Source organism: Medicago truncatula, chromosome 3 (assembly GCF_003473485.1).
Source record: "Medicago truncatula cultivar Jemalong A17 chromosome 3, MtrunA17r5.0-ANR, whole genome shotgun sequence".
Lineage (NCBI taxonomy): Eukaryota > Viridiplantae > Streptophyta > Magnoliopsida > Fabales > Fabaceae > Medicago > Medicago truncatula.
Genome location: NC_053044.1, coordinates 5,716,664 through 5,727,896, shown reverse-complemented (window position 1 = coordinate 5,727,896; position 11,233 = coordinate 5,716,664). Strand labels below are relative to the sequence as shown.

General features: G+C 32.6%; 2 protein-coding genes across 4 annotated transcripts; both read left to right on the top strand.

Moving 5' to 3' along the window:
• The first annotated feature begins 1,742 nt into the window (after nucleotides 1-1,742).
• On the top strand, nucleotides 1,743-5,140 carry LOC11422865 (uncharacterized protein At4g14342). Of its 2 annotated transcripts, none has more exons than XM_024779823.2 (3): nucleotides 1,743-1,879; nucleotides 2,587-2,847; nucleotides 4,886-5,140. In XM_024779823.2, the coding sequence occupies exons 2-3, from the start codon at nucleotides 2,632-2,634 to the stop codon at nucleotides 4,931-4,933; spliced, it is 264 nt and encodes an 87-aa protein (XP_024635591.1). In that variant the 5' UTR covers nucleotides 1,743-1,879; nucleotides 2,587-2,631; the 3' UTR covers nucleotides 4,934-5,140. The 2 variants fall into 2 exon arrangements, with proteins under 2 accessions (XP_024635591.1, XP_003598689.1); XM_003598641.3 differs by having other exon boundaries at nucleotides 1,744-1,879; nucleotides 2,625-2,847.
• LOC11416194 (uncharacterized protein At4g14342) lies at nucleotides 1,756-9,815 on the top strand. Of its 2 annotated transcripts, none has more exons than XM_024779824.2 (3): nucleotides 1,756-1,879; nucleotides 7,293-7,592; nucleotides 9,563-9,815. In XM_024779824.2, the coding sequence occupies exons 2-3, from the start codon at nucleotides 7,377-7,379 to the stop codon at nucleotides 9,608-9,610; spliced, it is 264 nt and encodes an 87-aa protein (XP_024635592.1). In that variant the 5' UTR covers nucleotides 1,756-1,879; nucleotides 7,293-7,376; the 3' UTR covers nucleotides 9,611-9,815. The 2 variants fall into 2 exon arrangements, with proteins under 2 accessions (XP_024635592.1, XP_003598688.1); XM_003598640.4 differs by lacking the exon at nucleotides 1,756-1,879 and adding an exon at nucleotides 6,077-6,216.
• Nucleotides 9,816-11,233: the final 1,418 nt, after the last annotated feature.

The following is an 11,233-nucleotide window of genomic DNA, read 5'->3' as shown; positions in this document are numbered from 1 at the left end:
AAACTGCAGATCTGAAATAAAAACTCTTGATTTGATATTGATGTCCATGAATTTCATTGCAAGCTGATAGTTTCACATATCTATTCTCAATGAAATTGGGGTTTAGTTGTGCTAACAATCAATAGAAGATTATAACAAATTTATATCTATCATTTTTCAATTATTTTAGAATAAACGATATAAAAAAATTGAAAATGATGGGCACATTCGGCTACAATGTAGGCCATGAACGTTGCAATGCTTACGGCAACCGCTATCCATGAATGTTGCTCAAATTTTATGTTATATCAAGGGAGGGGAGTGTATATCTTAACAAAAGAGGAGAGTGAAGTGTAATTCAAGGATCTTTGAGGGAAGAGGAGAGGAGTGTAATTTACTCTTATTATTTTCCAATTTTTCCTATTTGTCCTGTTATACGTGAAAATGTAAACCAAATGTAATTTCCTATTTGTGTCCTATTATACGTGAAAATGTAAACCAAATGTAACAATGATCAATGACTAATCAAAATCTAAGCTCTCTACTAAAAAGAAAGAATCTTAGACCTAAACCAAAGGTAACAATGATCACTGATTAATCAAACTGTAAACTCTATAGTAAAAAGATATAATCTTAAACCTAAACCAAATGTAACAATGATCAATGACTAATCAAAATCTAAACTCTCTACTAAACTAGCAAAATGAATATTAAACATAAACCAATTGCAACACTATTTAAAACATGTTATTATGATTTTTTTTTTAATAATATATTGGATAATATATTGCTCGAATTTTCCAACACCACCACAAATAATAATTATTATGATCATTTATTTTAAAAAATTTACCAAGTTTCAAATTTACTATCTAAATATATTTACTTACGTACATAATTTCAAAAAAAAAATACTAATTGCTTTAATATTGTGTATATAATTTAATATAAACAATCTAATTCAGGTCCCCCATAATTAATGTCAAAATATTTTTTTTAAAGAAAAAAAAATTATTTTATGTCACATACAATAGTACACATGATTTAATTAATTTACTGCCACACATTATTGATATTTTTAATCAAATTTTGAAAATTTATTACTTCCTTCTCTAATTCAATTTAATATGACAGCATTCTATGGGGGTCAATTTAGTCCGAAATTTTTTATTGAAATCAATAAGCCCAAACCAAACTGATAAGGCCCATAAATACAAACAAAAAATAAATTAAAACAAACAAATGCTAAATTATTATTTAATTAATCGGTGGGACTGGAATTTTTGTTGCACAATGTCCAACAACAAGTTGCAACAATTACCACTTCTTCAATCTCAGCCATCCAATTAAAATATTATTAAATCTATGGTCGTAAAGGACACTTTCCCATCATGGGAAAAAGAATCCTTTCCCATACTAAACCTTACCAAAACTTTAATCTGGTTGAACAGATTTGTGAGAGTAATTCTATTCTCGTCATGGAAGTTAGATATAGCAGAATTTTGGAAAGAGATTTTATGAGAATTTGGTTGATGATTCATTTTGTATTGAAGAAGAAACAATCAATTTTTGAGATAGGAAAAAGTCACAAAGGTTTAAAATAATATGAAAGAGATGCAAAAGTTTAAAAGAATATGGACAGACGGACATCGTGCCGGTCTTTTCGCTATTTATTTTTATATTTATTTATTTAATAAAACCAATATTCGTTAATTTTACAAATATGTCCTTAGTTAATCCGAAAATCTCACTAATTTGGAGGAGTATATGGTAATTTTGGTAATAAAAATCATATATATTGTTACAATCTAAACCCTGATCTTCACCGTGCCCGAATCCCTCTGATCTTTCACCGTTCCCAAATCGCAACACTGTTCAAAGGATTGAAGCTTCTGTAACTGTAAGTCAAATTTCACTTTTCTTCCGTTTTTACTTTCTATGGCACACGATTCAATCAAACAGGGTAGTTCAATTTCATAATTCATCTATGATATTTTGATTTGTTTTTACTATAATATGTTAGGTTTTAAGAATAAGAACTACTTTTACTTGTAATGAAAAGTGATTTTATTTTATGGAGATTTTGTAGGTTTTGGTAGTGTTTGAATTGATGTATTTGCTCTTGTATACTGCCATAAGTTGTTTGCCAAGAACTTATTGAAACAGCTTATGACATGTTAATAAGGTGTTTTCAGCTTATTTTCATAAGTCATCGAAGATACTGATTTAACTTGATTTTCCCATTTACCCTTTGAGAAGGATACCAAAGTCCCCGGCCAAACCCTGAATAATTATGGTGATAAAATATAGTTTGAATGTTAACAATGTGATGTGAACAATAAGGAAAAGTTAGAGAAGTGAAGAAGTTAAGCTCAATTTTTAATTATGAGTTCTTACTTTTCCACAATTTTCATATAATTTACAGTTACTTGGTTCACACTTTGAGTGGGAAATACTATTAATTTAATAGCTTAGTACTAGTTTTGATCAACGGCTGTGACTCCTTCGCATATTTTCACTAATTTTCATTCGCTATATTTAGCATTTTCCTTAAATGTTATATATCTATTTTGCCAAGTGAGCTTGTTATTGATTTGTTCGTTTCAGTTCCAGTTCGTGACTCTTTTGTGACTTGTTAATTATAGAGGCAATATGCAGGCGAGTGATAGGTTTAACATAAATTCCCAACTCGAGCATCTGCAAGCTAAATATGTTGGAACTGGTCATGCTGATATCAACAGATTTGAATGGGCTGTGAATATTCAACGTGATAGCTATGCTTCGTATATTGGCCATTACCCTTTACTTTCTTACTTTTCTATTGCTCAAAATGAATCTATTGGTAGACAGCGTTACACTTTTATGCAGGTAATTTTTATTCACTACTTTTCAATTTGATTCATGTTTAATGCCTAGATCGTTACTATTTTCTTTCATCAAACATAGACAATATTTTTCGCACTTTATGATGTCAAAACATTGAACTTGGTTAGGTTAAGATTGCATAGTTTGACACATCCAACTTGTAATAGGCTGATTTGTTTATTAAGATTGCATATTTTGATTACATGCTCTTTTTTAGCACCACAATTTGGGGAATGGAGATTGTTTGAAAGTCATTTTCTGATTTTTCAATTCTTTTCTTTGTTTTGGAGAAATTGAGCTTAAACAATAATGCTGATGAAAATTGAGCTTAAACTAGTTACAAAAATCTTTGAAAGTTATTTTAGTCTTACAAAGATTTTTGTCACTAGTTTAGTTCCTTTTTGCTTGAAGTGTTACCATATTATCTCTCTTAAGCATGGTAGTCAAAATCACTTTTTAAACCTACAATCACACAATTGTACAACTTTGCTTGCCCTCAGCGACTAAGAGTACTCAAAAATCGGATTTTGTTGAAATTGGGTGGAATCACCACTGTCAATCATTGAATTGAATGACCTGGATCTTTCTGGAGTTTTTGCGATTCTGATTAGGGGTGGTGGTTGCGCGGCCCGCATGCTAGGATTAGGAAAAGAACTTGTTTTCTTCATGCGGGTTAGAAGAAAACTCGTTTAGAAATATGGTTTTTTGGTTCTCATGACCAATTCTTCCTGTTCTTCTCTGTTTTCATTGTTAACCAAATGGCTTCAAATTCTCACGTTGCTACTGGTGAGGCATATTCTGCTACTCACTCTCCCGTCCTTAGCTATAGAAACAAGCCTAAGAATATCCTTCGCTATAAAAGAAAAAGCCCAAAATGTCTTGGAAATAGGAGTGATTGTATAGAACTTGCTGAAAAAAGAGAAAGCAGTGAAGTGGAGGGTGTTGTTGACAGGTCCAAAAACATTTTTAAGATAAGGTTTAGCTCACAACCCACTACCAATAACATGTTTAAGAAGGATGTAATTTGATGATGTCTCATCTAATAATGGATGGATTGTGACGGAAAATAATACTCCTAGTCCCTTTGAACATGATGTTATAGAGCATGAGGGTGGCCATGATATGCCCCCTCTAGAAGAGATTGGCGATCTTGGTTGTTTTCACTAACGTTAGTTGTTTTGTTTGTCAGTTGTGAAGTTGTAAGTTTTGAGTTTGTAAGACTTCATTTTTTGACTTCCTTATGCTTACCAATTTTAATTTACATAAGTATTTTAAATGTGATTTAAGATTTTCTGTCTTATGCTATTTATATGCATGAGTTTATATGCATATATGGGTGTTAACAATTGCACGATTTATGAATTGACTCTTTTCCGTTTTTGTGTAAAATCTCAATTTTAATTACCTTCTTAAGAATTTTTCATCAAATAAGTTCTTCAACATTATAAAAATCCATATCGATTAAAGTGGTGACATCTCAATATTTGAAGAATTCATTTGGTGACAAAAATATTTGGAGGATGAATGTAGTGACACCCTAATCTTTGGAGAACCAAAAGGGTTTATTTTAGTTTTTTTTTAAATGATAAATATTAGCAGTTGTTGTTACTGTGGGGAGTTGAACCCATGACCTCCTTATCTCTCCTGGGTTTATTCATTTTTTTATTGAGAAATGATATTTGTACAATCATTTTCTTACAACTTTTGGGACAACCCTCTCTCTCATAAACTCATTATGCCCTTGCTTTCTCTCTGTATTGCTTTGGTTTTCGTGTCAAGACATACATTTCTTTCTATATTCTTGGTTGTACCATAAGTTGTACAAAAAGTGGTTGTTCAAATAACAACATACCTCTTTTTTATTTTACATTACTTGATTGATTGAAATATGGATAACATTCCTGTTACTTTATAATCTCACTTGGGTTTATTCAATTTTTAGTTTACATTACTTGATTGAAATATGAATAACATTCCTGATACTTTATAATCTCACCTAGCACTTCATGTTCTAATTTGACAATTTCTACCTTTTGTGCAGAAAATGCTCCTGCCATGTGGTCTGGCTCCTGAAAGAGAAGAAGATTAGAATTGTCGTTGGATCATCACAGGAGAGTTGAAAGGCTTTGACCATTTGTTGTACTTTATAATTTGATCGAGGAAACAAATGTGTTTGTTTAGAGATTGTTCTATCATTTGTTTTGGTTGCTTAACTTTGTCTGTTTTTATGGTATGGAGCTTTGGAAACTTGATCACGAGACAATGAGTTAAAGCAAAATATTGTACTTTTCATGAATTGTGTTGGAGATTAGTATAAATAGGGAATCAGGACAAACTATTTACTTTAATCTAGGCATAGAAATAGGAGAGACAATACCCTCCAAAAAGATAACATATAAACCAGTAACACATTCCCTAAAATGATTGAATTGATAAAGATGGTTAATTTCGATGTCCTTGACAGTGGTAATGACAGTTTTGTTATTGTCATGGAGAAGTTTTACTATGAATGGATTATGAGTAATTTGAGAATCCTTTGCAAATGTCCTGGACCATGCCTCTAAATTTTGGCAGTGTTTTGTGCTTCGATAAATTGGTGACCAGATAATCCTCATATGTATGTATGCTACCCAATGCTATTGCTAAATACTAAATTTGCAAATGCATCATCACTCTAAAATTTCATAAGCTTGACCAAATATCCCTATTCATTATGCGCATATTACATGGAAAAGACTTAACAAAGATACGAACTAAGTTTAAAACTTTACTCAAGTTGATTATAATTGATCTATTTGTAGAAATAGCCTCAAAATCATGATTATGTAAAACTCTAATATTGTTGAACAGATTTGTTAGAGTAATTCTATTCTCGTCATGGAAGTTAGATATAGCAGGATTTTGGGAGGAGATTTTATGATTTGGTTGATGATTCATTTTGTATTGAAGAAGAAATCAATTTTGAGATAGGAAGAACTTCAATCACTCATTATATATATACACGTATGGTGGGACTTGTATCCAAAAGGTGCATAGATATATCAAAAGTCACAAAGGTTTAAAATAATATGGAAGAAATGTAAAAGTTTTAAAAAATATGGACAGACTGACATCGTGCCGGTCTTTCCGCTATTTATTTTTATTTTATTATTATATTTATTATTTAATAAAACCAATGTTCGTTAATTTTACAAATATGTCCTTAATTAATCCGATAATCTCACTATTTTGGAGGAGTATATGGTAATTTTGCTAATAAAAATCATATATATGGTTACAATCTAAACCCTGATCTTCACCGTTCCCAAATCCCTCTGATCTTCACCGTTCCCAAATCGCAACACTGTTCAAAGGATTGAAGCTTCTGTAACCGTAAGTCAAATTCCAAATTTCACTTTTCTTCCGTTTTTACTTTCTATGGCACACGATTCTCTTTTGTTTGTTTTTACTATAATATGTTAGGTTTTAAGAATAAGAACTACTTTTACTTGTAACGATAATTGATTTTATTTTATGATTAGTCTTTCATGGAGATTTTGTAGGTTTTGGTAGTGTTTGAATTCATCTATTTGCTCTTATATACTGGCATAAGTTGTTTGGCAATAACTTATGAAAACAGCTTATGACATGTTCATAAGCTGTTTTCAACTTATTTTCATAAGTATTCGAAGATACTACCCTTTGAGAAGGATACCAAAGTCCCATAACATATAGTTTGAATGTTAACAATGTGATGTGAACAATAAAGAAAAGTTAGAGAAGTGAAGGCTTAAGAAGAGATTGGTTGTGATAGAGGGTGAATTGATTTAAGAGAGAAGGAAAAGTGATTTATATAAAAGAAAGAAAGTTGAGACAATTAGTGAGAGAAGTAGAGATGCTAGGTGTTAGTGTTGAAACTGAGCTGCATTTTTTCTTCCCTGTTTGGTTAGGCTTCGGCAGGGGCGGTTCTATGGCCCGGCGACCCTGGGCACTCGCCCGGGCTCCGCGCCAATTTTTTGACAATTTCTTGTGTAAATCCCTATGAATTTCTTATATAAACCCCTATAAATTGGACAATTTCTTTACATTTTTTATTATTTGCTTGCAATTTCTTATGTACGCCCTATAAATGTGTTGCAAATTTTTTTTGCCCGGGCTTTACAATATTCCTGGCTCCGCCACTGGGCTTCGGTGTCTCTCCTTATAAGTTATCACTCATCATTGTCCGCCGATGTAGTTAGTTGGCTGTATATAATAAAAGGTATATTCTTTGTTGTGAGATACTAATATTGTGAAGGTACTGTAAAACCAAACATATCAATATTCTACATCTCTGACTTAAATTGATGGAGTATGTCTGTGTCTACCGTTGGCTATTGATAGTCTGATACGCTTTTTTGCAAAATAATTCTATATGGAGTTCTTTATATTTTTCACTATCTTTTGACAGTCTGTTTCTTTATTTACAGGGAAAGAGGAATCATTTACTTATTATTTAAACCTAATTGTGAAGCCTGCTTCATTACCTTGAACGAAGAAGAACGAGAGACAATATGCAGGCGAGTGATAGGTTTAACATAAATTCCCAACTCGAGCATCTGCAAGCTAAATATGTTGGAACTGGTCATGCTGATATCAATAGATTTGAATGGGCTGTGAATATTCAACGTGATAGCTATGCTTCGTATATTGGCCATTACCCTTTACTTTCTTACTTTTCTATTGCTCAAAACGAATCTATTGGTAGACAGCGTTACACTTTTATGCAGGTAATTTTTATTCACTACTTTTCAATTTGATTCATGTTCAATGCCTAGATCGTTACTATTTTCTTTCATCAAACACAGACAATATTTTTCCCACTTTATGATGTCAAAACATTGAACTTGGTTAGGTTAAGATTGCATAGTTTGATACATCAACTTGTAGTAGGCTGATTTTTTTATTTTGATTATATGCTCAATACATGTGTTGTCAGTAGTGCTGTGCTGCCATAGCAGGGAATAGCAAAATAGCGGAGAGGATTAGGAGTCTGCTGTGATGCTAAAGCGTTTGCCACAAATAGGCGACGAGGAGAGTGTTGGTACCCAAACTCTGGTCGGTTATTTGGAAATGGTAGGCTTAGCTAGAGAGGCAGACCGTGATTTAGAAATAATAGGATACGAAAAGAAAGAGATGTTCAAGCGATTTGACAGAGAATTGGGCCTTTGGGTTGGGATTCATATCCCTATTCAATAAAATACCAGATTTGTACCAGTAGGGTAAGGAAAGAGAGGTGTATTAATATTTTAGTTTAAGAAGGGAACAGAGGGGCATGGAATAATAACCTCAGACAACTTTTTCAGACTCTTTTTTAGCACCACAATTTGGGGAATGGAGATTGTTTGAAAGTCATTTTCTGATTTTTCAATTCTTTTCTTTGTTTTGGAGAAATTGAGCGTAAACAATAATGCTGATGAAAATTGAGCTTAAACTAGTGACAAAAATCTTTGAAAGTCATTTTAGTCTTCCAAAGATTTTTGTCACTAGTTTAGTTCCTTTTTGATTGAAGTGTTACCATATTATTAGATCTCTTATGCATGGTAGTCAAAATCACTTTTTAAACCATACAATCACACAATTGTACATCTTTGCTTGCCCTCAGCCACTAAGAGTACACAAAAATCGGATTTTGTTGAAATTGGGTGGAATCGCCACTGTCAATTGTTGAATTGAATGATCTGGATCTTTCTGGAGTTTCTGCGATTCTGATTAGGGGTGGTGGTCGTGTGGCGCACATGCTAGGGTTAGGAAAAGAACCTGTTTTCTTCTTGCGGGTTAGAAGAAAACTTGTTTACTGGTGAGGCATTTGCTGCTACTCACTTTCCCGTCCTTAGTTATAGAAACAAGCCTAAGAATATCCTTCGCTATAGAAACAAGCTACTCACTCTCCCGTCTTGGAAATAGGAGTGATTGTATAGAACTTACTGAAAAAAGCGATAGCAGTGAAGTGGAGGGTGTTGTTGACAGCTCCAAAAACATTTTTAAAAGAAGGTTTAGCTCACAACCCACTACCAATAACATGTTTAAGAAGGAATGGATTGTGAAGGAAAATAATACTCCTAGTCATGATATGCCCCCTCTAGAAGAGACTGGCGATTAGGCATTCTTGGTTGTTTTACTAATGTTAGTTATTTTAGTAACGTTAGTTGTTTTGTTTGTGACTTGTGAATTGTAAGTTACGAGTTTGTAAGACTTGTAAAGCTGTGATTTGAGATTTTCTGTTTTATGCTATTTATATGCATATGAACTTATATGCATATATGGATGTTAACAATTGCACGATTTATGATTTGACTCTTTTCCGTTTTTGTGTAAAATCTCAATTTTAATTATCTTCTTAATAATTTTTCATCAAATAAGTTCCTCAACATTATAAAAATCCATATGGATTATAGTGGTGACATCTCAATATTTAAAGAATTAATCTGGGGACAAATATTTGCAGGATGAATGTAGTGACACCTAATCTTTGGAGAACCAGAAGGGTTTATTTTAGTTTTTTATTTTAAATGACAAATATTAGCTGTTGTTGTTACTGTGGGGAGTTGAACCCATGACCTCCATATCACTCTTGGGTTTAGTCAAATTTTTATTTTACATTACTTCATTCATCATTGATTGAAATATGGATAACATTCCTTTATAATCTCACCTATCTCTTTATATTCTAATTTGACAATTTATACCTTTTGTGCAGAAAATGCTCCTGCCATGTGGTCTGGCTCCCGAAAGAGAAGAAGATTAGAATTATCGTTGGGATCACCACATGAGAGTTGAAAGGCTTTGACCATTTGTGGTGCTGTATAATCTGATCGAGGAAACAAATGTGTTTGTGTAGAGATTGTTCTATCATTTTTTTAGTTGCTTGCCTTTGGCTGTTTTTATGGTATGGATTTGGAAACTTGATCACGAGACAATGAGTTGAAGCAAAATATTGTACTTTTCCTGAATTGTGTTGGAGATTAGTTTAAATAGGGAATTAGGACAAAATATTTACTTTATTAGCATAGAAATAGGAGAGATCCAAAAAGATAACATATAAAACAGTAACACAAATTCCCTAAAATTATTGAATTGATAAAGACATCATAGTATTTTGTATGTTCCTAAAACTTAGAAGCTGATCGCGAGCACTGCCCCTTTCTCGATGTCTAGATTGGATCTTAGGTTCTCATAATTATATTGAAAACTATATTGATACATTATAACATTACAGTTCTGATATATTGAAAACTATATTGATCCAATCTAGACTGAAATAGTTTTCAGTTCTGTTAACATTAGAAGTTCTCATTGCTCAAGTTAAAAGAAACCATGTATGCATCATCTATATCTCTATTCGCCCACCAATGACACAGTCCATTCAAGTACACATACTTGTAGGCATTTCCAAATCAAGTCTCTTCCAATAGATAAATCTCCCAAAAAGGGCGTGGTATGGTTGGGAGATAAGTCCAATCAACATCGTCGTGAGGTTTATATTGATTAACATAAACACGACGAATGATCTTATAGTCGTCATTAATAGGGTCATAACCATACCCATGAAGACAAAACCAAACAGTATTAAAAGGTAAAGACTCAGCCGGGTTAGAAGGAACATTTTCCAATTCCTTAGTAGCTGGATTCCATAATGCAATAAACTGTTGATCAAGATCAGAGAAACAAAGCACATCATTAATACCAGAATCCAACATATCAGTTTATACCTCATCCTGTTGAAATTTGAAACTGGCCATTTCAAATTGACAATACCTCCTTAAATTCCTCAGCAGAGAGCAAATACAGATTGGAACCATCTTGAGGATGTGGCAATATCTCCTTTATATATAGGATGAGAAAGGTGTGATCATACAATGAGCGATGCATAAATATGAAATTGGTGCGGAACAATTGCATGAAATTAGGGTTTTGAAATAAAAGAGACCAAGATTTGGAGGCACAGGTAAATCGATTGAGAGATTTGAGGGGTAATTTGGAAAGAATAGAAAAGGAAATGTCATCGGAAATATAGTTACTGTTACTAACCTTGTCACTTTTTGTAGCCATTGATTTCTTTCTCGAAGGTGAAGCCAATTATGTGTTAAGGAAGAAGATGAGATTACTTTGTTTTCTGACAAACCAAACCCCAAAAAGGTTTTAATTTCCATTTAAGTGTGTCTTAATTGCCAATTAATATTTCTATGTTTTTTAATTATAAATTTATTTATGAACAAAAAAATATATAAATTTATTTAGGCTTAAATAAGTGAAAGGTCCCTGTAAATTGGTGCATTTTTGGTTTTAGTCCCTGTAAGTTTTTTTGTTGCGAGACAAACCGGCCTGTATTTCAAACATTTTGGATCTAGTCCCTGCCGTCCAATTCCGT

Excerpts from the sequence above, each read along its gene's own strand:
- LOC11422865 (XM_024779823.2), top strand. The coding sequence starts at position 2,632 with ATGCAGGCGAGTGATAGGTTTAACATAAATTCCCAACTCGAGCATCTG. Across the intron at positions 2,848-4,885 it reads AGCGTTACACTTTTATGCAG|AAAATGCTCCTGCCATGTGG; the intron begins GTAATTTTTATT and ends CCTTTTGTGCAG.
- LOC11416194 (XM_024779824.2), top strand. The coding sequence starts at position 7,377 with ATGCAGGCGAGTGATAGGTTTAACATAAATTCCCAACTCGAGCATCTG. Across the intron at positions 7,593-9,562 it reads AGCGTTACACTTTTATGCAG|AAAATGCTCCTGCCATGTGG; the intron begins GTAATTTTTATT and ends CCTTTTGTGCAG.